The sequence below is a fragment of the Anolis carolinensis genome, chromosome 3, assembly GCF_035594765.1.
Source record: "Anolis carolinensis isolate JA03-04 chromosome 3, rAnoCar3.1.pri, whole genome shotgun sequence".
Lineage (NCBI taxonomy): Eukaryota > Metazoa > Chordata > Lepidosauria > Squamata > Dactyloidae > Anolis > Anolis carolinensis.
Window position 1 is genome coordinate 143,753,782 of NC_085843.1, and position 23,466 is coordinate 143,777,247.

At 39.4% G+C, this 23,466-nt stretch overlaps 1 protein-coding gene across 3 annotated transcripts in view; it reads left to right on the forward strand.

The window, feature by feature from the left end:
- klhl1 (kelch like family member 1) overlaps positions 1–23,466 on the forward strand; it is a 206,788-nt gene that overhangs the window by 25,885 nt on the left and 157,437 nt on the right. For all 3 annotated transcript variants that reach the window (XM_062975583.1, XM_003218649.4, XM_016992276.2), the window contains exon 2: positions 10,030–10,212. In XM_062975583.1, coding sequence (XP_062831653.1) covers positions 10,030–10,212 — 183 coding nt within the window. The remainder of the gene's footprint in view (positions 1–10,029; positions 10,213–23,466) is intronic.

Genomic DNA, 23,466 nt, shown 5'->3' on the forward strand with positions numbered 1-23,466 from the left:
TGAACTAGTGTGATAGTGCCGTCCCTCACCAGTAGCGCAGGCCTCTCTAAAAAGAGTACCCCTGATGCACAAAAATGATGTGTCAGTTAAAATAAAAAGGACAACCTAAAAAACTGATGTGTCAGGAAGTGGGGGAGGAGGAGGCACCTAGCCACCCCCTGAGGGAAAGCCCGGGGTTTGGATTGGGACAGAAACCGAGGAGGAACTATCACTATCAAAACGCTCTTACTATCAGGAGGTTCTTCCTGGTGTTTATGTGGAATCTTATCCCCTGCAGTTTGAATCAATTATTCCCCCAGAGCAGCAAAAACCAAGTCTGAGGTCTGTTGTAAGGTGTATGTGGGGGGGGGAATATTTATAATTTTATTTTTTTCCCAAGCAAGTCTTTTTTTATTGTTGTTGTTTTATTGTTTTATCCCACTTCCACCCTCCTCTCCTTGTACATGCAATTTATTTATTTATTTGCCCTATTGATACCTCGCCTTTCTCTACGCCGATGGGGACTCAAGGTGGCTAACATGTAGCAATTATTCAATGCCTTAATACATACAAAATTAAGCTTAAATAAATTGGATTAAAATTAATACATATTAACTTTTAAAAACATTCAGTATTAAAATCATGCCATCCAATTTATATAGCAAACTACAGATGTTACATCTGAAATATCAATCTCAGTCTTAATTTTTCCACTCCACATCTTAGCACATTCTCTAAATAATTCCTAACTGGTTCCCACATTCTCTTAATTATTGTAACCTTTTCAATTTTATCTATATTGTTCCACCTGCCATTTGTTATATTTATAATTTTGTTCAATAAACTTTTTGACATCCTGTTTCAATTTGGGAACAGGCCACAGACTTCTCTGCAGGAATACCTCCTTTTTCTTAATACTATTTATATTCATCTAGCTGTGTTATTCATGGAAAGAGTTGAGACAATATAACTACAGAATAATAACAAAAATCAAAATATTATTCTTAGAATCCTCTTTGCACTGTGTTTCCAGTTGGTGGATTATTCATCTTGTTTTCAATATATTTTGACATATTTTACCTAGAACTAGAATAGAATTTGTTTCTGTAGCTGGAAGCATCTCTGTTGGTATGCCATCTCTTCTTCCCCCCCCCCTTTTTTTTCCCTCTCAGGCTTCCATAGCATGGGAATCCATGGCTGATAGAATGATATTAAATTGCATTAATTCTGCAGTATAAATGTATTGTTGTTTTCCCTGTATTCTTTAGTTGAAGAGACTTGCCTTCTGACATTCCATGTTTTGATAATATTTGCTATGATGCTTTGGACATTGCATCCTCCTCTTAGCACACTAACAGCTGACATCCTTTCAGTTTGAATAATTATCCACAGCAACTACATGTAGTAGTCCTCTACTTTACCCAAGTAGCTCACTGAGTGCTCTCCAACCTGGAATTTTAATCTTCTGGCACTCCTTTCTTTCGGATTGTCTCATCTTAGGCCCCTTCCACACAGCTGAATAATGTCCCACAATATCTGCTTTGAATTGGGATATATGGCAGTGTGGACTCAGATAACCCAGTTCAAAACAGATATTGTGGGTTATTCTGCCTTGATATTCTGGGTTATATGGCTGTGTGGGAGGACCCTTAGAGTTTTATGGTGAAATACATTGCAGAGCCATTTGTTTGGCTTCCTTCTCCACCATACTAACCAGTGTTAGCTATGCTGCTAATGCCATTGTCTCTGAGGGATCATCCACCAGTGTTACCTGTTAAAGGTGAATATTGTTCAGTATTTGTTTGGCACACTTGTTAGATTCCTCAACAAGGGCCTGAGTGATACAGTATACTCTATTAGCAGCAGTGCCGCCATCAGCATATCCTTTTGCTTCATGGGAAGATGCAGTCCCTCCACTGCCTAAACATAGTGTCCTTTGTGTGTGTCCTGATTCAGGATTTGGAATTCCTACTAGCAGTTATGAGGATGGAAGAGCTTAATGCAGAGTTCTTGCAGACAAGTGAATACAGACTCATCACACCAGAGCATGGATCCATTTTAAATCCAGTTTCTGCTTCCTGCAGAATTCTGGGGTTTGTAGGTTAGTGAGGCCCAGTACCTTTCTGACTGAGCAGTTTAAAGGTCCCTCTCCTAAACTGCAAGCCCAAATTCTGCAGGAAACAGAAACTAGATTTAAAGTGGACTCATAAATCAAACAGAGGTACAGGAGATGTCCTTGGCTGGAAGTGTTTGTTTATAAGAAAATGTGCATATGAAATCAAACCAAGTCCAAAAGTTTGAGAGTCAAGGAAAGCTGTCAGCCAGTCCAAGTTTTCAGGATTGACACAAAATTGTCAGCCAGTTCAAGGAAAGGGTTTCAGGAATCTGAAGCAAAGTCATGGGAAAACAAGCCTATGCTAGATAACAGTCAGAGTTTGTGACTCAGAGCTGTTTCTGAAACTGGTTCAGCAAGCTGACCTTGGTTAAGAAAGCTTCTCCTTTTGTTTGGCAAAAAAAGCTTTTGTTCTGCTTTCCTTTTTCCCATCAAGACTACAGGTATGAGAGGTTCCAGTATTTCTGGTAATGCTCATGTCTGATTAATCTAAATGTGTCCTTAATGTACAATTCTATAAGCTGAGCACCATTCTCATCTTCAGATTTTAAGTCCTGGACTTGGGTCATGGTAGTGTGCACATGAGTACCTCTATCCATAAGTTGTAGTACAATAGCCAGTTTTTCAATCTTGGAATGTGACTCAACACTCAGTAATAGTAATTAAGATTAGGGTTAGGGGTTTACTCGATTTGTAACATTGAAAACTTTGCAATATTAAATACAGATTCTTTAGGAAAACCTTAAAGGGGGATATAAAAAGTTGTCAGATCTGCCTTGAAACCGTTCAAAAATAAGATCTATAAAATGGGAATAGCCTTACAATACAGGAGATATCGGAGAACAACCATGCTTGACAGGCAAGGACAGTTCATGAGAAATTCGTAACTATCTGCATTCAAGTAGAACTGAAATATATCAAGATATAAGATCTGTAATATTTAAGAATTTCCTGATTGAAAAGATCAGCCAGAATAATATTGGTGATACAATTGCATACTGCATAATAATAATAATAATAATAATAATAATAATAATAATAATAATAATAATAATAACAACAACAGCAACAACAACTACTACTACTACTTTATTTGTGGACCACCGTGGCCAAGTCAGACTTTTCGAGGTACGGTTGCAGCTGGTGCACAAGCTTTAACTGTGTAAAGGCCCTCCTGGCCACCACCGACACCTGAGCCTCAAGCTTCATGCTGTTAATACTTTAGAATGGTTTTATGTGATTAGGAATTGAGGTGGAGGATCCGTTTTTGCTCTTCCATCATCTTTTCAAACAGATCAAACACATAAAAGTGCATTGAAATGTTCTAAAGTTATCATGGTTCCCAAAATGAAAGAATCAGTGATAAAATCCACACTGACCTAGTGTCTAAAGCGGTCCATTGGGCTATTGAGTCTCATCCCCTACTCAATGCAAGATCTCCAGCGGAAGCATCTGTAGCTGGTAACTGTCCAGAAGAAGCTGGTAGCTGGTAACTGTCCAAAAGAAAGAGTCCTCATCAGTGCTCTAGATCAGGTGTCCCCAAACTAAGGCCCGGGGGCCGGATGCGGCCCTCCAAGGTCATTTACCTGGCCCCTGCCCTCAGTTTTATAATATAATATTTTTATATCATTTTTAATAATATAATATATTGTATATACATATAATATTGATAATAATATTATAATGTTATACAATATAATACTAATAATAATACCATATAATAATATTAATTATATGTTATATATTACATATTATATTACAGCATAGTGGTATAGTTCAATGTAGTAATATATAATGCTAGTATTGTGCTATGCTAATAATATAATATATTGTATGTACATAAAGCTGCTCTGAGTCCCCTTCGGGGTTTGAAGGGCAGGATATAAATGTAATAAATAAATGTAGTAAATGAATAAATAAATAATTTTAGACTTAGGCTCGCCCAAAGTCTGAAATGACTTGAAGGCACACAACAACAACAATCCTAATTAACTTGACTATCTCATTGGCCAGAAGCAGGCCCACACTTCCCATTGAAATCCTGATAGGTTTATGTTGGTTACAATTGTTTTCATTTTTAAATATTTTATTGTTTTTTCATTGTTGTTGTTTTGCACTACAAAGAAGACATGTGCAGTGTGCACAGGAATTTGTTCGGGGTTTTATTCAAATGATAATTCGGCCCCTCCACAGTCTGAAAGATTGTGGACCAGCCCTCTACTTTAAAAGTTTGAGGACCCCTGCTCTAGATAAATGGTTTTCATTGTCTTTAATATTATTTTAAGGTGGAACTCCTTATCTTTTAACTTATAAATCTGACAAAATATTCTGACATGAATTTTCACATATGTAATATGACAGATGGTTCTGGAAAAAACCCTCTAGTTTTATACAATGTATCTTCCTTGAGGAACTCTCTAAACAGATTTCATATAGCTGTTGCTTTCTGAGACATATGGTTTATTCAGCTCCAAGTCAAAAATTATTTAGCAATGTGTACTGTTGTTCTGAAAATAAAATAAATATACTTTCCCAAAACCACCAGTCTTGTTGTTTAACATTGCAATTTCTAGAAACATCAATCTAAAAGAGAAAAATGTACACGTAGTAAAATAAGCAGGTAAAGGTAAAGGTTTTCCCCTGACATTAAGTCTAGTCATGTCCGATTGGAGCTCATTTCGATTTTTAAGCCGAAGAGCCAATGTTGTCTGTAGATACCTCCAAGGTCATGTGGCCGGCATAACTGCATGGAGCGCCGTTACCTTCCCGCCGAAGCAGTATCTCAGATTTGCATGTTTTCGAACTGGTAGGTTGGCAGAAGCTGGGGCTAACAGCAGGAACTCACCTTACTCCCCAAATTCGAACCACTGACTTTTCGGTCAGCAAGTTCAGCAGCTCAGTGGTTTACCTTGGTATGCCACCAGGGATTCCAAAAATTAATATCTGCTTTATGTTGAATAATGTACTGACCTCTTGTTGTGATGTACACATGAACAACTGAAATTTATATTTGAATACTAAACTTGTGTTGTTGCAAAGAGAAGACATCACAACTTCTGCTATACAAATACCACAACCCTTGGAGGACTCACTTTTCTTTGGTGTTGCCCATATAGTGGCTGGTGGTGTGACATAGATGTTAGAAAAGCATCTGCTTATTTTCCTGAGGTCAGAGATAAAAGGATAAATGCATCTTTTGTAGTTTGCATATAACTGTAGGGAATATCCTAATGCCTTTGCAATCCCATTTTCCACCAACCCTTGAATGGCCATGAAGGACGCAGTTTTAAGTGTAACTTGACAATTTGTTTCTTGATGCACTTTGAAGGTGAGTTAGTTCATCCTGAGTATAACTTGACAATTTGTTTCCTGATGTACGACCTCAGCTATTACTTAAGAACTGATGACAATCTAGAAAAGCTTACTGATACTACAGTCTAGCATATCTTCCTCTTGTTTTTCGTATTCCTTCTTGGATTATGTATGGGCCATATTGATTACAGGCAATGTTACTAGAGACCTTTGGAAGTCCATGGACCATCCTAGAAATCAAGATGCATAGATTGAAATCTGGGAGGAAAAAAAGGATTGTGCCCAGTGATCAGGTGAGAGACAGTGGCAGATACTGCAATTATGATGAATTGAAGTTGGAAAGAAAATAAACCTTTAGGAAGGCAAGAGGATGAGAACTGATGGCCTTGAATGTGAGCCTTGATAAGCAAAATATTGGACATGTGAATACAGTAACAATCGAGAAGTGATTTGAGAATAGAAGTGTTTGTAAAAAAAAAGTGAGAGTGAACAGTTGAATAGACAAAAGAAAAGTTCAAGACAAATCAAGAAAAGAAAGAAAAGAGGGAAGAAAGAGCAGAGTCATGGTTTCTTAAATAAGCTTTTAGTTATATAGTGGTACTAGTCATCATGCAGTAAGGGTTTGGCTAAGGGTGCTTCCACACAGCATCAAAATGTAGATTAAAAATGGGTTTAAAAATCGTGGGACCTGATAGCAAGTCCAGACACAGACATGTCAGTCCCAAGAAATGCTCCCCCACCATCCTCACACTTTCCTTTGTAGCAGATTTTACAAATATGTAAAAAGCAGGTGGGTTGGGGACATCCAGAGGAAGTTGTTAAAAAAAAAAAACCCTGAGATGTGCTGGACCTCATTTGTGTTCATGCAGAGATCTAAATGTATACACAAGGAGATTTCGTATTCTCTCTCTCCACCCAATTGTAAATTCAAGCTCATTTAATATTATAAAGATCAGAGCAAAAATGGTTGCAGCGAGTTCTCACTGTATTTGCTTTCCAACTCTGCTTTCGTTTAGCCCCCTGCGTGTCTGAGGCTTCATTTTTTGACAGCCTGATCAGCGGTTTCAGGCTTTTAAAACGTGCACGTGCGCTGGAACAGTCCATACAGGGGGATCCGAAGAAAGTCACATGTTTTCCTTAACTGCAGGGATATTCAGTCATGATAAAATTCACATTTTTTTTGGCCAGAATCGAATTTTAAGCACACCTTTTAAATACTTTCTTTTCCACTGTTAACCCGATTCTACCCACGAAATGTCATTTAGCCACACACACTCCTTTTATTCTGGTTTCTTCTAGGTTTTAGTGCATGTGTAGAAGGGTCCTTAGAGAGTTTGAACTTTACAGTTATGATTCAAGACAAGTTTTCCTGTTAGGAATGCTGGTACTGAATTTGTGTGTTTGTCTTGCAGATGTTTTTCATAGATACTGTAGTTTTGTCTCTCGATTCTGTTACCATCTGAAAGCTTATAGTCTATAGTTGGACCTTTTATCTAAATGAATTGTGGATGGAGTCAATTATGGAATGAAATTGTGGTTTTCTAACACACACACTCAGCCCTAGGTAGGACTACCTTTTGACTGAATGCTTCTGATCCTAGAATGGGTTGCTTGAGAGAAATATTTGACAAGCACATTCTGTGGGTAACTACTTTGTGAATCACGCCTTGCACTATACAGAAGAAAGAAAGTGGTGGGATATAGGAGGTGTATTCTCAACTCAGAGGTATAAAAGACTGTGAGCTCTAGAATTTGTTGTAGTAAGGTATTCACTTGGAGTTCACTGAAGTGCTGCAATCTCTGCTGTTTCATTGCAGTCTAAATTCAATATAGATATTCTGAATGTTGCCTTTATTATACAGTTGTACAAGCAAACTTTGACAAAATAGCTCCTTTTATAGTCCTTCTATGTCTACATAACCCCCTTTTCTCCTTATTCTCTGTTTAATTGGAAGCTTAATTCTGAGCAGTGATGACATTGAGAGAATAATGGAGAGCTGGAGAAACAGACTTGGTGTCAGGGGCAGTTTGTCTGCAGTAAACAATGGAATATAACTTGAACCATGAAATAATCAAATTCTGATCTAGCTGTGTGGGCTTGCTTAAAAAGGGTAACATAAATGTCTCTAGAATTCATTATGTAGTATGTAGGAACAGAAGAGAGAGAGGAAAAGGGGCATCAGTGAAGTCTTCTCCTGCAGCTAACTCCAGCATGTTAACAAAGGATATAAGCTTGGTCACCAAAATGAAAATCACAAGAAAAGCAGAGTTTGGTGGAAGAAAATGTCTTTCCTTAAAGCATTTGGAAGAAATTTTCAGGTTGTCTCTAGAAGGGTCACAGACATTTTTGTTCACCTATGAGAAACTTAGCTAAGCTTTCATTTCATGTATATACAAACGGTTAGTTTTGAATATAAAGTGTAAAGAAATTTTCTGGTGTCTTTGAGTGTGTTTAGCAAATGATTGAATGCACAGGGGTGGCCAAATTTGGGGCTTTAGAAAGTTAAAAACCACCTGCATGTGCACTACATATGCACATATACATTGTACAGCCACATTGTTATGAAAGCATAAAAGCAATAGTGCTCAGCTATAAAAATGAAAATAGCCAAAGCTTGTGTTACATAATGATGGCTTTCTGCATTTTCTTACATTAGGAAATACATGTTTCTCTGTAAGAAAGATAGAGGGAATGAAATCTAAAGCTTCTCTTTTAGGGGCAATTTGTATTTTAAGCAAGATACCATCTCTATTGGATTCAAAATATAGTTTGTGCCACATATGAGGGTGGAAAACCTAGCCTCATTTGTAGGGTGGTGGCGGCCACACAGCTCAGCTATTCCAGTTTGGTGTCAGCATAGCTGGGCATGGTCATTGCCACCCTTCCCTCCCTACCCCAGTGTTTCACCTTGAAAACAAAGGAAAAGCCCGTTTGTAGTTGCAGAAGGTTTCCCTATTCTATTGTCCTGCTCTCAATAGGGAGCTCCCCTCCCCTCTCTAAAACACCATCATGTCACCATTGAGAGTGATCCAGGAACATGGCAGCATAAGTCTGAGCATGAGAGGGCTGTGAGGATGCTATTTTCACTGCCTCAACACCTGCAAATATCTAAGTCTTCAGAGAAGATAGGAATCTTTGTAGGTATTTTTTTAACCCAGGTGTAAACTGCATTCAGATGTTTACCCTGGGTTAATCCACATTAGCATTGTTTGGACATTCCAGGGTAATGCGACATCTGCAAGGCATTTTTCTGGCATTGTAGTTAAGTCCTCATATAATGCAGTTTAATTGCACTTGTCTCGTGATTTCACTGGTAGGACAGCAAAATGCAGTTTCAAACTGCATTATATGGGAATATAGATGAGGTCCAAGAGCCTTCCCTCTACTGTACATCTTTTCCATTCCTAACATGGAAGATTGATTCTGAGTGGAAAAGTTGTTGACCTTTGTAAATGTCCAATTCTTTGTGTTATTTACAAAAGAAAAAAGAAAAAAGGATTAATAAGGTAGCCAGCTAGATATGTAGAAGTAGAACATGGAAATACATAGAATCATAGAATTGGAAGAGACAACATGAACTATGTAGTCCAACCCTCTGCCATGCAGGAAAAGCACAATCAAATCACCCCTGGCAAATGGCATTCCAGCCTCTGTTTTTAACAGCCTCCAAAGAAGGAGCTTTCAGAATAATAGTAATTTTAATCATCATCATCATCTTTATTTTTATCCTGCCCCCCTCTCCCCAAAGGGACTCGAGATGGCTCGCAATATTAAAAAAACAATATGCACAGTAACAGTCACAATAAATAAAATAGACAAATCACAATAATTAATGTACACTCTGAGGCAGAGAGTTCCACTGTTGAACAGCCCTCATAGTCAGGAAATCCTTCCCAATGTTCAGGCGGAACTTCCTTTCCTGCAATTTGAACCCATTTCTCCCAGTCCAGGACAGCAAAAAACAAGTATCCAGGACAGCAAAAAACAAGACTGTTCCCTCTTCCTTATGACATGTGGAAATATAATTTTGGTACCTACTAGTAGGGATAATGGGAAGATGAATAGAATGAGTACCAGGGGTAGAGGGCAAGAAGACTGAGTAAGAAATGAAAAGAATTAGGGCATGATAGAAAAGAAAATAACAAAGCTGAGAGAAATTGGAAAACCATCAGGGTGAGGCTTCTAACCCAGGTGAAGATGTCACAGGCTGAAAGAAAATTGGAGCTGAAAAAGAGAGAAACAAACGAAAATGAAAAGTTGAAGAATGAAGAGCAATTGCATTGCGGAAGACTGGGAGATTTTGAACTAAAACATGCTTGCTTTAATTTTCACTTGATAGGTTGGAGACAGCTGTTTCTGTCACATCTATCTGTTTTGTTATATGCATGTTTTAATTCCATGTTCTTCTAGATTAAGATAACATATTTGATGCAGATATATTTCTTGCTAGTATCATAACCATTCTGGATATGATTTGACTTACCAAGAAATCTTTTCTTTTGTGAAAATGAGAAAAGGCACGTTGAATTTTCTCTAATAGCTTTACATGCTTAAATGACTTCTTTTTTGAGCATATCATAACTCTTTTTTCTCGATGTTATTCTCCTTCTATTTGGATGTACAGGTTGTCACCAGCCAGCCTCCCTTTACAACCTCAGTATGACATTGACCCTAATAGTTCTGAGGAGTTTTATCAGGCTGTACACCATGCTGAACAAACCTTCAGGAAGATGGAGAGCTACCTGAAACAACAGCAACTCTGTGATGTTATCCTGATTGCTGGAAACCGTAAAATACCTGCACATAGGTGAGTGATTAGTTACAGTATTTATGTGAATGAAAGAATATCTAGATTTTGTTGGCTTTGTGTAAATAAATTGCGATTGTGTCACATTCTGACAGGCTTGCTTCAGTTTTAAAATGTCCTGTTATCTCTTAAATAGTATTTGGTTAATACTATGTGTGTGTGTATGTGTGTGTGTACACACACACACACACATATACATACATACATACATACATACATACATACACATCCTTATGCCTGGAGGATGGCTTAAAGAAGGCACACAGCGGCTGAGAGCCCTCCAGAACACTCTTAATCATTGCCTGTATCTTCCTCCTCCCAGCATGCCAAGAGGACAGCGCAAGGATCTGGGGAGGGGGATGAGGGAGAATTGGGACAGTCACTGAATGTCTTGCCTTGCTCCCAGCATAAAGATAGGGTGAGCAGCCCCATTCTTATGCTGGGAGGACAACCTAAAGATGACCTGGGCCCTGCCCTGCCCCTCCTGCCCTCACCCTCTCCTGTCCTCTTCCCCCTAGCATGTGCCCAGCTCCCCTCCCTCCTGGCTCGGTCCTCCTGGCTAGGCCGACAATGCAGCCTCAAGACAAAGAAGTTTGCCCGTGCCTGATCTAGACTTACCTCTGCCGGTGTTAGAATCAACAGAAGCTTTTGAGGGCCCTTCTACACATGCAGTAAAACCTGCAAGTAACCAGGATAAAAGGGTGGTGGTAGTGGCTAAATGTCGTTGGGGAAAATGCAGGTAAAAGCAGGTTAACAGCTGAAAAGCACGTGTTTAAAAGGTGCGCTTAAACCCCGATTCTGCCCCCAAAATGCGCACCTTCACATGACTGTATATCCCTGCAGTCATGGGCAACACGTGACTTCCTTCCCATCCCCCTTTGTGGACTTTTCCAGTGCACGTGTTTTAAAAGCCCAAAACAACTAATTGGGCTGTCAAAAAAATGGAGCCATAGACACACAGTGGCTAAACAGAAACATAATTGGAAAGCAATTAAAACTCTCTGCAATCATTCCTTTCATATAATATAAAATGGATCTTTAATTAACAGTTGGGTGAAGAGAGAGATAACAAATCTGCTTGTGTGTACATTGGGATCTCTGCATGTACGGATATGAGGGCCAACACATCTCGGAGAGAGTTTTTTAAAAAAAAAAATTCACTAGATCTCCCCTTTCTGTCCTCCATCTTGATCCTCTTCAAAGGAAAGTGTGAGAATGATGGGGGGAGCATTTCCCAGGGCTGACAAGTCTGTGTGTGGACGCTCTGCCAGGTACTGGGATTTTTTGCCCCATTTTTAAACACACATTTTGATGTTGTCTGGAAGTGCCTGGGATGTTTCCTCTCACACCTCAAAGCCCAGGTAGGCTTGTGCTCAATGCTGGATGTGGGAAAATGAGGTTCTGTGCTAATTAAGTTGTGAGGCCCCTTATTTGGGCCCAGAAGGAGGTCAGCCTGATAGGCCCACATTGCCTGCTTTGTGGGACGCTCCCATAGACCATCAACTCTATTAGTTAACAAAGGGCCATGTGCTTAAGCAAACTTAAGCACATTGGTAAATCTAGCACTGCTGGGAGCTTTAGTTTTACATGGGCTTTAGTCTTTTCTGTCAAAGAGTACTGGTGTCTCACTAAATGGCAGTTCCCATAATTTCATAACATTGATTCATTACAGTTAAAGTGGTGTCAAACTCCATTCATTTTATAGTATAGATGTGGCCATAGAAACTGATGACAACGTTGCTGATGACAACGTAGTCTGTGCGCATTCAGAAGAAGACCTACAAGCCACTCTAAACACCTTCGCAGAAGCATACGAGAAGCTCGGCCTCTCACTGAACATCGAGAAAACCAAAGTGCTCTTCCAACATGCACCAGCTAATCCCTCTGCAAAGCCAGGAATACAGCTTAACGGTGTAACATTAGAAAATGTTGACCATTTCCGCTACCTTGGCAGCCACCTCTCCACAAAAGTCAACATCGAAACTGAAATACAACACCGCCTGAGCTTTGCGAGTGCAGCATTTTTCCGTATGAAGCAGAGAGTGTTTGATGACCGGGACATCCGTAGAGATACCAAGGTGCTTGTTTATAAAGCCATTGTCCTCCCAACCCTGCTCTACGCCTGCGAAACGTGGACTGTCTACAGACGTCACACCAAACTCCTGGAGCGTTTCCATCAGCGTTGCCTCAGGAAAATCCTGCAAATCTCTTGGGAAGACAGGCGGACAAATGTCAGCGTGCTTGAGGAAGCAAAGACCACCAGCATTGAAGCGATGCTCCTACGCCATCAACTCCGCTGGACTGGCCACGTTGTCCGAATGCCCGATCACCATCTCCCAAAGCAGCTCCTCTACTCCGAACTCAAGAATGGGAAACCGAATGTTGGTGGGCAGGAAAAGAGATTTAAAGATGGGCTCAAAGCCAACCTTAAAAACGGTGGCATAGACACTGAGAACTGGGAAGCCCTGGCCCTTGAGCGCTCTAACTGGAGGTCAGCTGTAACCAGCAGTGCTGCGGAGTTCGAAGAGGCACGAACGGAGGGCTTAAGGGAGAAACGTGCCAAGAGGAAGGAGTGTCAAGCCAACTCCGACCGGGACCGCCTTCCACCTGGAAACCGATGTCCTCACTGCGGGAGAATATGCGGGTCAAGAATCGGTCTCTTCAGCCATCTAAGAACACACACCCAAGATACCAAGGTTGGAAGACTATTGTCCTCGAACGACGAGGGATCGCCTAAGTATAGATGTGGCCATAGAAACTCCATTGCAGTAGGCTGAAATACCCAAGAATTATCCTTCCCTTTGAGAAGTGAGACTAGTGTAATAGGTTGAATGTTTGTCGTAAAGCAACAGTTGGTTCCTTTGCCTTGTTGATGATGCTTGCCAAATGAAACTGTGCAGAGTGGTCTTGCCCCACTTTTTGCTAGTCAAGAATATTCCTTTTGGGAAATGGGATCACTATGTGAACTTGCAACCTCATCAGATGGGTTTCCCCCCTGTCTTAGTGCACTTCCGGCACACTGCCAGGACGGAGTCCACCAGAGTTGATCCTATGATGCAGGACTGCTTCCACCAGGGCTCCATTAGGCTCAGTCCTGGCAGCGACTTGGCAGCATGCTGGCAGTGCACTAAGAAGGAGCCCTGAGGAGACAGGTGACTATTAGTCTCTGCATTGAAGAAGCTGGAGACAGCACAGGAGGAAGCTGGGGTCAATGGGGAAGCATCATGGGATGGCAGTCCACAGCCATCCATGGTAAGCGGACAAACCTGGGTGCTGCGCCAATGTTTCCCATGCTGTCCCCCACTGTCCCAATAACAATAACAATAACAATAACAATAACAATAACACTAATAAACATTATTTGTATTCTGCTCTATCTCCCTGAGGAGACTCAGGGCGGATTCCAACATACAATGGCAAACATTCAATCCCTCCATAAAACAAACAAATACTGACATAAAATCCCAGAGAAATCCCGCACATGAAAATAACATTTAAAACTTAACATCAAATTAAAACCTAACGTCAGTAAATTAAATCTACCTTCAATAAATTAAACTAGACATAGTCGAACAAAATTATATCTATATATATAAAAGAGTGATGGCATCACGGCGATTCACAAAACAACAAAAGTACAGGCCCCCCAACCTAAAAATTTGACAACACAACCCATCATCCACGCCTCAAGGTTGATACAACAAAAAGAAAAGAAAAATAAAGTCCTAATTAGAGGGAGAGCAATAATTTTTTTTTTATCCAATTGGTGCCAGTTTAGAGGGCTAATCTCTGCCCACTAGGTTGCCTAGCAACCAAGGGACGGCCAGGTTTCAGTTAGGGGACAGGCAGATTTAGGCCTCACTTAGACTTCTTCGACAGATTATCTAATTTGCACTGGATTATATGGCAGTGTAGACTCAAGGCCCTTCTACACAGCTATATAACCCATTTATAATCTTATATTATCTGCTTTGCACTGGATTATCTTGACTCCACATTGCCATATAATCCACTTCAGTGTGCATTTTATACAGCTGTGAAGAAGGGGCCTCATATAATCCAGTTCTGAGCAGATAATATAAGATGAGAAATATACAGTAGAGTCTCACTTATCCAACGTAAACAGGCCGGCAGGATAAATGAATATGTTGGATAATAAGGAAAAGCCTGTTAAACATCAAATTAGGTAATCGTTATACAAATTAACCACCAAAACATCATATTATACAACAAATTTGACAGAAAAAGTAGTTCCATGTGCAATAATGCTATGTAGTAATTACAGTAGAGTCTCACTTATCCAACACTCGCTTATCCAATGTTCTGGATTATCCAATGCATTTTTGTAGTCAATGTTTTCAATATATCGTGATATTTTGGTGCTAAATTCATAAATACAGTAATTACTACATAGCATTACTGTGTATTGAACTACTTTTTCTGTCAAATTTGTTGTCTAACATGATATTTTGGTGCTTCATTTGTAAAATCATAACCTAATTTGATGTTTAATAGGCTTTTTCTCAATGCCTCCTTATTATCCAACATATTTGCTTATTCAATATTCTGCTGGCCCGTTTATGTTGGATGAGTGAGACTCTACTGTACTTTACAAATTTACCACTAAAATATCACAATTAATTTAAAACACTGACTACAAAAACATTGATTATGAAAAGGCAGACTGCGTTGGATAATCCAGAACATTGTATAAGCGAATGTTGGATAAGTGAGATTCTTCTTTAATATGAAATAATTACTGGGATAGAATAATGCAGAACAATATAATCTCTAAAACCAGGACAGTAAATAAACAGGGGAATTCCACACAGGAAACAATCAGGGCCAGCTAACACCTCCCAACAAAGTATTCCCATCATCAAAGTCTGGCAAATCCTGTTTTCTCAGGGCCACAGACAGTAGAAGCACATAAAATATCGCAAACAACGCCACTCTGAAAACAAGGGAATTCCAGACAGGAAACAATCAGGGCCAGCTAACACCTCCCAGCAAAGTATTCCCATCATCAAAGTCTGGAAAATCCTCTGTTTTCTCAGGGCCACAGACAGTAGAAGCACATAAAATATCACAAACACCACTCTGAAAACAAGGGAATTCCAGACAGGAAACAATCAGGGCCAGCTAACACCTCCCAATAAAAAATTCACTCAGGGAGGAAACAGCCAGGCTTTAAAGCTGCAAGGCCATTACATCCTAATCATTTTTCCTAATTGCAGCATTCATACTTGCCTCCAACAAACAAACAAAAAACCAATCAGAAATATTGTATATTCACAACCTTTAGGAAATAATATCCCCTGATGGCGCAGCGTGTTAAAGCGCTGAGCTGATGAACTTCTGGACCGAAAGGCCACAGGTTTGAATTGGGGGAGTGGAGAGAGCCCCCACTGTTAGCCCCAGCTTCTGCCAACCCAGAAGTTCGAAAACATGCAAATGTGAGTGCATCAATAGGCACTGCTCCGGTGGGAAGGTAACGCCGCTCCATGTAGTCATCCCACATGACCTTGGAGGAGTCTACGGACAACGCCGGCTCTTCGGCTTAGAAATGGAGATGAGCACCAACCTCCAGAGTCAGACACGACTGGACTTAATGTCTGGGGAAAACCTTTACCCTTGACCTTAACTACCACCAATTCCTCAATGCTTTATTTCCCATACCACCATACTTTGCCACAGCAACGCGTGGCCGGGCACAGCTAGTAACATATAATTTAAGCTTCTGGACCTCCATGTGATGTGCCTGTATCTGCTTTTACTTCTCAAGAGCAATTGTTGAGACAGACTGTTCATTTGCAGCTTTGCTAGTAAACAAAGAGATCCTCACCTTCCACTAAATCTTCATGCAAAATACATTTTCAGTTAAATGCACTAAGAAAAAAGAACTTCACTGTAGGATCAATCTATGCATTCAGCAACAGGTCTCTTCTTTCGGACAGTGATCTGCCAGATCTTTCAAAATATACAGGCAGGACATGAACACAATACATTTCCATTCTCGGTCCGCCTGCACATTAAGACATACCCTGTTCCTTAATTACATTTGTTATTAAGGAACAGGGTATTTACTCCCCATGGCCTGGGTCCACAGATTGACTTATTTCTTATTAATGAAAGCCAATGTAGAATAATGCTTTGAGTATTGTAGAGACCAGGATTCAAATTCCTGCTCCGCTATGGAAACCCACCATGTGACCTTGGGGAAGTCATACTCTCCCAGCCTCAGAGGAAGGCAAAGCAAATATTGTACTCTCTGAACAAATCTCACTAACACCATGGTAGGTTAATCTTTGGGTCACTATTAATCAGAAATTTGCCTTCAAGGACAAAATTCTTTTTTAAAACTATGAAAATATTTGGCTTTTTTAAACAAAATGTTATAATGAACCCTAACCATTCATTATGTAACTGCATCTTACTGTTGCACTTTATGCCATTATGGTCCTATTCCCCATGATTGCACAGTCTGCCCCTCCATGTAATCTTGAATAATTTATTCGCTTTTAATTGATATGGTTGTGTTTATTTAAGATGTTTTAAATGGTTGTTGTATAATGTTAATTCTGTTTTTGTTTTGTGTTTTGATTGTATATCAACTGATGTTTTTTAAGGCTTGTCCCCATGTGAGCCACCCGAGTCCCTTCGGAGAGATGGAGGAAGGCTATAAGAAATAAAATTATTATTATTATTTTACTGTTGCCAGTTAGTTTCGTAGTTGATTCTGATTATATTTTTCCTCTGTATATCAATTTCTATTTTTATAACTGTATATATTTCTTCTAAAATAAAAGGCTCCAGGCATTAGATAATTAGTCTAATATCTTACTGACTTTTGAACTGGCCTTTTGTTCTGTACACCCTTTCTATTTGCAATAGCTTTATTTTAGATGTGTCACCTAGAACTCCAAATATGGTTATGCTACAGCAGTGGTTCTCAACCTGTGGGTCCCCAGGTGTTTTGATCTACAACTCCTAGAAATCCCAGCCAGTTTACTAGCTTGTTAGGATTTCTTTGAGTTGAAGGCCAAAATATCTGGGGACCCACAGGTTGAAAACCACTGTGCTTCAGGGTTTTATAAAGTGATTGTGATATTGGTTATTGGCATTTGAGTCTATAAATATTTTACAGTTATGCAGTCTCAGCAAATATCTGTTTTGTATTGGTTTATTCTTCTTGATAGTCATTTTCAAGTTAGAACTGTTTCTATAAGTTGATATTGTTGATGTTGATGAAAATGAAATTTTAAGTATATAATCAGAACATCTGATATGTTAACACGTGGTGCTCTCACAATAGACTCTCCATCTACAAATAGAGAGCTAGATGATGTAGTAAAATCACTGATCAAGCAAGTCAGTACTGGTATCTTGAAGAAAGCTTGCCATTTCTATTTTACGCTGACTATATTAACGATACAGATCAAATAAACAGGTTCTTGTAAAACTATTTGAAATTGTGTAAGACATTACACAAGCCTCCTTCTACATTGCCATATAATACAAATTATCAAAGTAGATAATCCACATTATCTGCTTTGAACTGGATTATCTGAAGGTTCTTCCAAACAGCCCCAAAATCCGCGCCAAAGTGGGTTTAAGAAACCCGCTTTGGTGCAGAATTCCACCCCCCCACCCCCACCCCCCAAAACTGGGCTTTCCTGGGTGTGTGTGTGCCTAGATCTAGCCCCCCCCCAAAGCTCCCAAAAATGGCCTTAAATTTTTTAAAAAACATACCAGGCTACCATTAACGTGGCCTTTCAGTCCTCCTTGCATGCAGAAATGACATGCCAGGAGACCATGGGGAAAATTGCTCCTTGCTCCCTCCTATTGATGCAGTAAGTTATTTTTTTAATTTTAAGGCTTGGTTTGGCGGGGGGGGGGGGCATCTCATACCTTTGGGCTCCAGGAGCCCAAAATGTGTGAGATTGGAAATGGGAACTCAACCTTGGATAGTTTTGATTGGTCCTTTCAAGAAGGCCTAGATCTAATGGGGTATCTAATTAATTTGAAATAAAGCAGGTAATCCCTGCTTTGTTTCAAATTAATTCAGTTTTACCAGAGGCATTGTTTAGATATCTGCAGTAAAACCAAGAAAGGGCTTGGTTTAAAGGCCTGTCTGAATGGACTCTGAATCTACACTGCCATATGATCCAATTCAAAGCAGATAATGTGGATTGTATATGGCAGTGTAGAAGGGGCCTAAAGGAGATTATTGTAGGAATGTTTGTTATCTATATAAAGTACAGTGCAGCAGGGCTAATGCAATATGATCTTTTGGTAGTAACAGACATAATTACTCAACTCTGGATGCATTTGTAAGATAAAAAAAAGAAAGTTTACAAAGGAGATAGGGAAAAAAGAAATTTATCTAAAGTTGATTTGAAGAGTCCCTAAAAGCTGACTCTCAAGTGTGGGTGTGAGCAATGCTAGTATCCATTATTTGGGTCAGATCCCCTTGGATTCTTTCTGCTCAGACAAACAGAACAAAGAAACTATCTAGCTTCTTGAGAGAAGGGGGATGTGACAATATACTCAAGCAAAATGCTTGAATACATAAAGCAAAGGAAGTTACATTTAACAAAGGTCAGACATTACCTAGATTCCCCTTTCACTAATTATTTTATATAAGTGCTGACGTCTCTGCTTCTAACAATTATAGTGTGGTGTTGACTGTACCAAAATGATCATATCTGAAAATGTGTTTTAAGCAAACTTGCTACAGAGTCTGTACAGTCATCCGGAAAATGTCAAATAGCACTGTATCCATGGGTGTCTGATTGCTTGCCTTTCACAGCACATAGAATGTTCAGACTCTTGATATAAAAGCTTTCAGAGCTGTTGTTATTAGTTTGTTGCAACAAAAACAAACTAAGATTCCTGTAACATTATAAAGAGAGTAGGAACTTTTTATGTGGGCAACAGCCTGCATTTAGTAGACTGCCACTCCATGCATGAGTTAGAATGGACTCCAGTCCACATAAAGTTATACAATTAAAATATCTTAACCTTTAAGATCTGTTATTTGTGTTGATAATACAGATTCAGAACTATGTGGCACAAGGTGCTATGGGAAAGGACCCACTTTTGCTGATACTCAGTGGAGAAGGGGCAAGTGTTGATGATGTTAGGTGCAATGCACCATCACACAAGTTATTTGGGGTAGAGATAGATGATTTATTAGCTCCATCTGCTCTCTTTCACTTCCATTTGGATCCTCCTGCCTCCAGTGCAATATAAACATTGCTTGTTGTTTGGGGGTAAAGATATGCATTTTTGCCCCTGCAATCCCCCCCCTCTTTTGGCCTATCCCACACTGTACCTGTAAGCCTGTGATCATTGATGTGGGATGGTGTCTTTAAATAGAGTGTCATTGTTGACTTGAGAGGGCTCTAAAACGACTTCTTTATGTCCTAAGATAGAAGGTTGAAAGAAAAATGGTGCCCCTTCCTACCCCAAGTTATTTCTCCTTTGTCTTTCAGCTGTGAAACAAATCACCCCTTTTCTAAAGAAGGAAGAAGTGGCATTGTCTTCCACCCAGCAGAAGGGCACTGCTTCTTCTTCCTTCTTTAGAAAATCTTTTTGTGTGTAATGTATACCTCAAAATTGAGGTGCACATTACATTTGATAGTGCATTAGACTTGAGTAAATACAGCTTAATTGTTCATTTTGCTGACTAATTACTCTACTTATGTTTATCTTTGATTTGAAGGAAATGCCTGATTACAGTCTGTTGTTTGCCAAAATAATCTTAATGTTTCTTAGTAGCAATGACCAGTGGAGGCCACTGTGTGGGACCTAATAGTTAGGAAATGAAATCAAAATCCATAATTGGGCAGTGCTTTTGTTAGAATGAGCTACACAACTTTTTCTGAATCTTTCATCAAGCTAGGTGATGTCAAAATAGGAAACAGGGAAAGGAACAAGGAAGTCAGATGATTTGACAAGGTTACAGTTAGGCACATTCCTATGACACTCAAGATATTTCTTCTTATGAACTAGCACAGTCATCTAATTTGTTTTCTTAGAGGAGAGTGTATGGATACAAAGTTTATAGCTAGAGCACTTTGAATGGAAAAAAAAAATCTGTTTTGGGCAGGTAAAACAGTCAGCAAAAATGAAGATGTGAGTGAAGGAAACAATCAAGAAATTTAGGGAGTGCTGGAAAGAAATAGCTGGAACAAGAGAAGAAGGCAGAATTACATGAGGTATTAGTTTCAGGCAGGCTTCTACTAGATTATGAGACTGAGGGCCCACACAGACTGTCCTTTTGCCTGAGGACCTGTCTCAGTTTTACTGGAGGCGTCCAAATGACTCATCCGAAAAAAAACAAAAAAACAAATTAATTCTGAACAAAGCAGGATTTCTCTTCTTTGTTCCGAATTAATTAGATATCTGGTAAGACCAGGATCTTAGGTAACACAATCCCTGGGCCCAATCCTGGTCTTAATTTGGAACTAAGCAGGGAAATCCCGCTTTGTTTGGAATTAATTCGGAAAATCTCTTCTCGTCCCCATCTCCTGGTGTATCATTTCCTTTTGCCAGGAGAATGTGAGGAGGAAGATAATTGTTCTCGTTAAGCTTTAAAAACTTTCAAGGGATTCTTTTGGGGGGCTTTGGGGTCTCTGCATGCCACTGAGATGGCATGTAGACCCCCCCCCCAAAGCGTGTTTAAATCTAGTGTGGAATCACCCTGAGAGTGCATGTACACTATCAAATGAAGGCAATTTGACACCACTTTAACTTCCATGGCTCCATGCTATGAAATCATGGCAGTTGTGTTTGGGTTACCTTTCTCTGTACAGTGTATTTTTGTTCATGGTATGGAAACAGAAAATGATGCCTGGCTATGCATCAAGTTATTTAACTTTCTCTACCAAACTGAAAGGCCCAGGTCTAATGGGGTATTGGGCCTGTGGGGACTGACATTTTTATTTTTGCTTTTGCTCCCCCCCCCCACCCTCGGCGTATCATTTCTACATGCCAGGACAACTCCAGCAGTACCTTAATGGAAGCTAGATAAGTTATTTCTTCTTTTAGGGCATTTGGGGGGGCATTAGTTTATTAGTTATTGTGATTGCATGGAGACCCCCCCCCCCAAGGAAAGCCTGGGTTTTTGGTGTGAGTATGGAGATTTGATTGCTTTCTGGAAGCACCCATAGGGACTTCTCAAGCAATGATTCCCCTACACGGTGTAAAAAGATTAAGACATGGAGATTAAACATAAATGTCCAAAATTTAAATCTGTTGTGGCCATGTATTCTGCTTTTAAACTCAGAGTCAAGGTGGAGATGGAAGGCTCTTTGCATCTCTGGGTGTTTGAAGAATTTGGGTTCCTTCTTCTCCAAAACTATGATGAAAAGATAGCAGTTGTTTTCCAGGAGGAACAGAAAGAAAGGGGGAAAATATATACAGTATAAAAAACTGAGCTGGGTGGTTTTGCACCACTGTGATGTCTTACCTAGCTTTTCTCTCCTTTGCTCTTTTCCTGGTATGGCTTCCACCATTTCTGATAATGATTGTGGCTACAAATTAATTCTATATGAGAGTTGTATTTGGGTTACCTTTCTCTGCGCAGTGTATTTTTGTTCATAGAATAGAAACAGAAAATGATGCCTGGCTATGCTTTGGGGATGATGTAGAACAAAATACTGATGGCAGTGTTTTAAAAGAGCATAGTTACAGTATTTGTAAGCTTTTTATGAGATGGCCTCTGCCATGTGGCAATATACCACTTCCAAAGACTAGGTTAAATATGTCAAACCCTGGAGTCATTCTATTCATCTGGACCAACACAAGAAAAGGACATAAAATAAAGTTGCTTTCTTTTCATATTACCTCTCTGATTTATTTTAGTCAGTTCACAGCGACTACATCAGATGTATTTGCCAAGTTTAGATACTGTGATAAAGTGCTTAGCCGACGGAAAAAGAAGACACAGTTTCTTGAGGGGGAAGAATCATAGATTTTATAGGGGGATATAATTTCTACACCTGTAGCACTTTTTTAAAACTTAGCGGTATAATGGGAATAGTGTATCCCTGTGTATCTCCAAAAATTTGATTTTATACCTGTTTCAGTTCAGCCAAATCTTTTTAGAGCAGAAAGAATGGTTTAATAAATATAAACTTGCCCATGAAATGAAAGCTGGATCATGTTTCTTGTTTTGTAGTTCATATATTATTATCTGTAGGCATTTGCTCAGCTGCATTTCATCAAGGTTGACAAATAGTGTTCACAGCCCCCACCTCCTGTTCAGATTAGCTTGTTATGCTATGAAATATTATACAAGTTAACAAGAAATAGGGTATAATTCTAGTTTCTTTTCAGAGGTAGAGGGCTTCTGATCCATATAGACTTCAGAAGATTTCCCTACAGTATCTGGTTATTGGTACAAATTCCCCCATGCAATAACCAAGTATTTTAACAAAAGGGAAATTCATAAGTGCCATTGATTCTTCATTCTAGTCTAGTAGGGATTGGACCATTAAGTATATTCCTTCTTAAAGCATTCTAGAACTACAATTAACCAATGTAGACAGGAAGAAAAAAATAGTGCACACATAAATAGTCCATCCTGAAAACTATGCTCCTTACTCTGAAATGCAAATGGTATCTGGTCTTCAAGCAATCATTAATGTAAGAACGTAACATAAATGTTCAGAAAATAACTGTTCAAGTTCTTTCAAATATTCAATGTTGGTAGTCCCCCCTCCCCTCATCGAATGCTATGGAGAATGAAAGGTGACCCGGTTCACTTACATTCTTACAAGATATTTGCTGTAACCTTGCTTGATGGAACTGGAGATGAACCTAGCCAAATCCTCATTCTGAAAATAGGACTAAATAACAACTTGATTGCTGAACCCATCTCCTGATTACACAACCATTAAAAGTTTCCTGTCAGGCAGAAAATCCAGAAAACATCTTGGTCATGTACCACTCCATCACACTGATATAAAATTTTGATTTCTACTAGGCATGTGTGAAGTTAGATCTTTTTATTTTTTCACATTATTACCATATATTTTCAGCTAACATTGTTTTCTGAATAATAACTGAATCCCAAAAGAGCAAGTGCACAAGTAAGTATATATTGAAGAAGAGGACTGGCACAGTCAAGTTGACATTTCAGATGCTCAAATATGTGTACTGCATTCCTGATTATTTAGAGCATAAGTTATCATTTTGGAGCTCATTAGACATTATCTAGTCCCTAGCAAAAACACAGAGTAACAA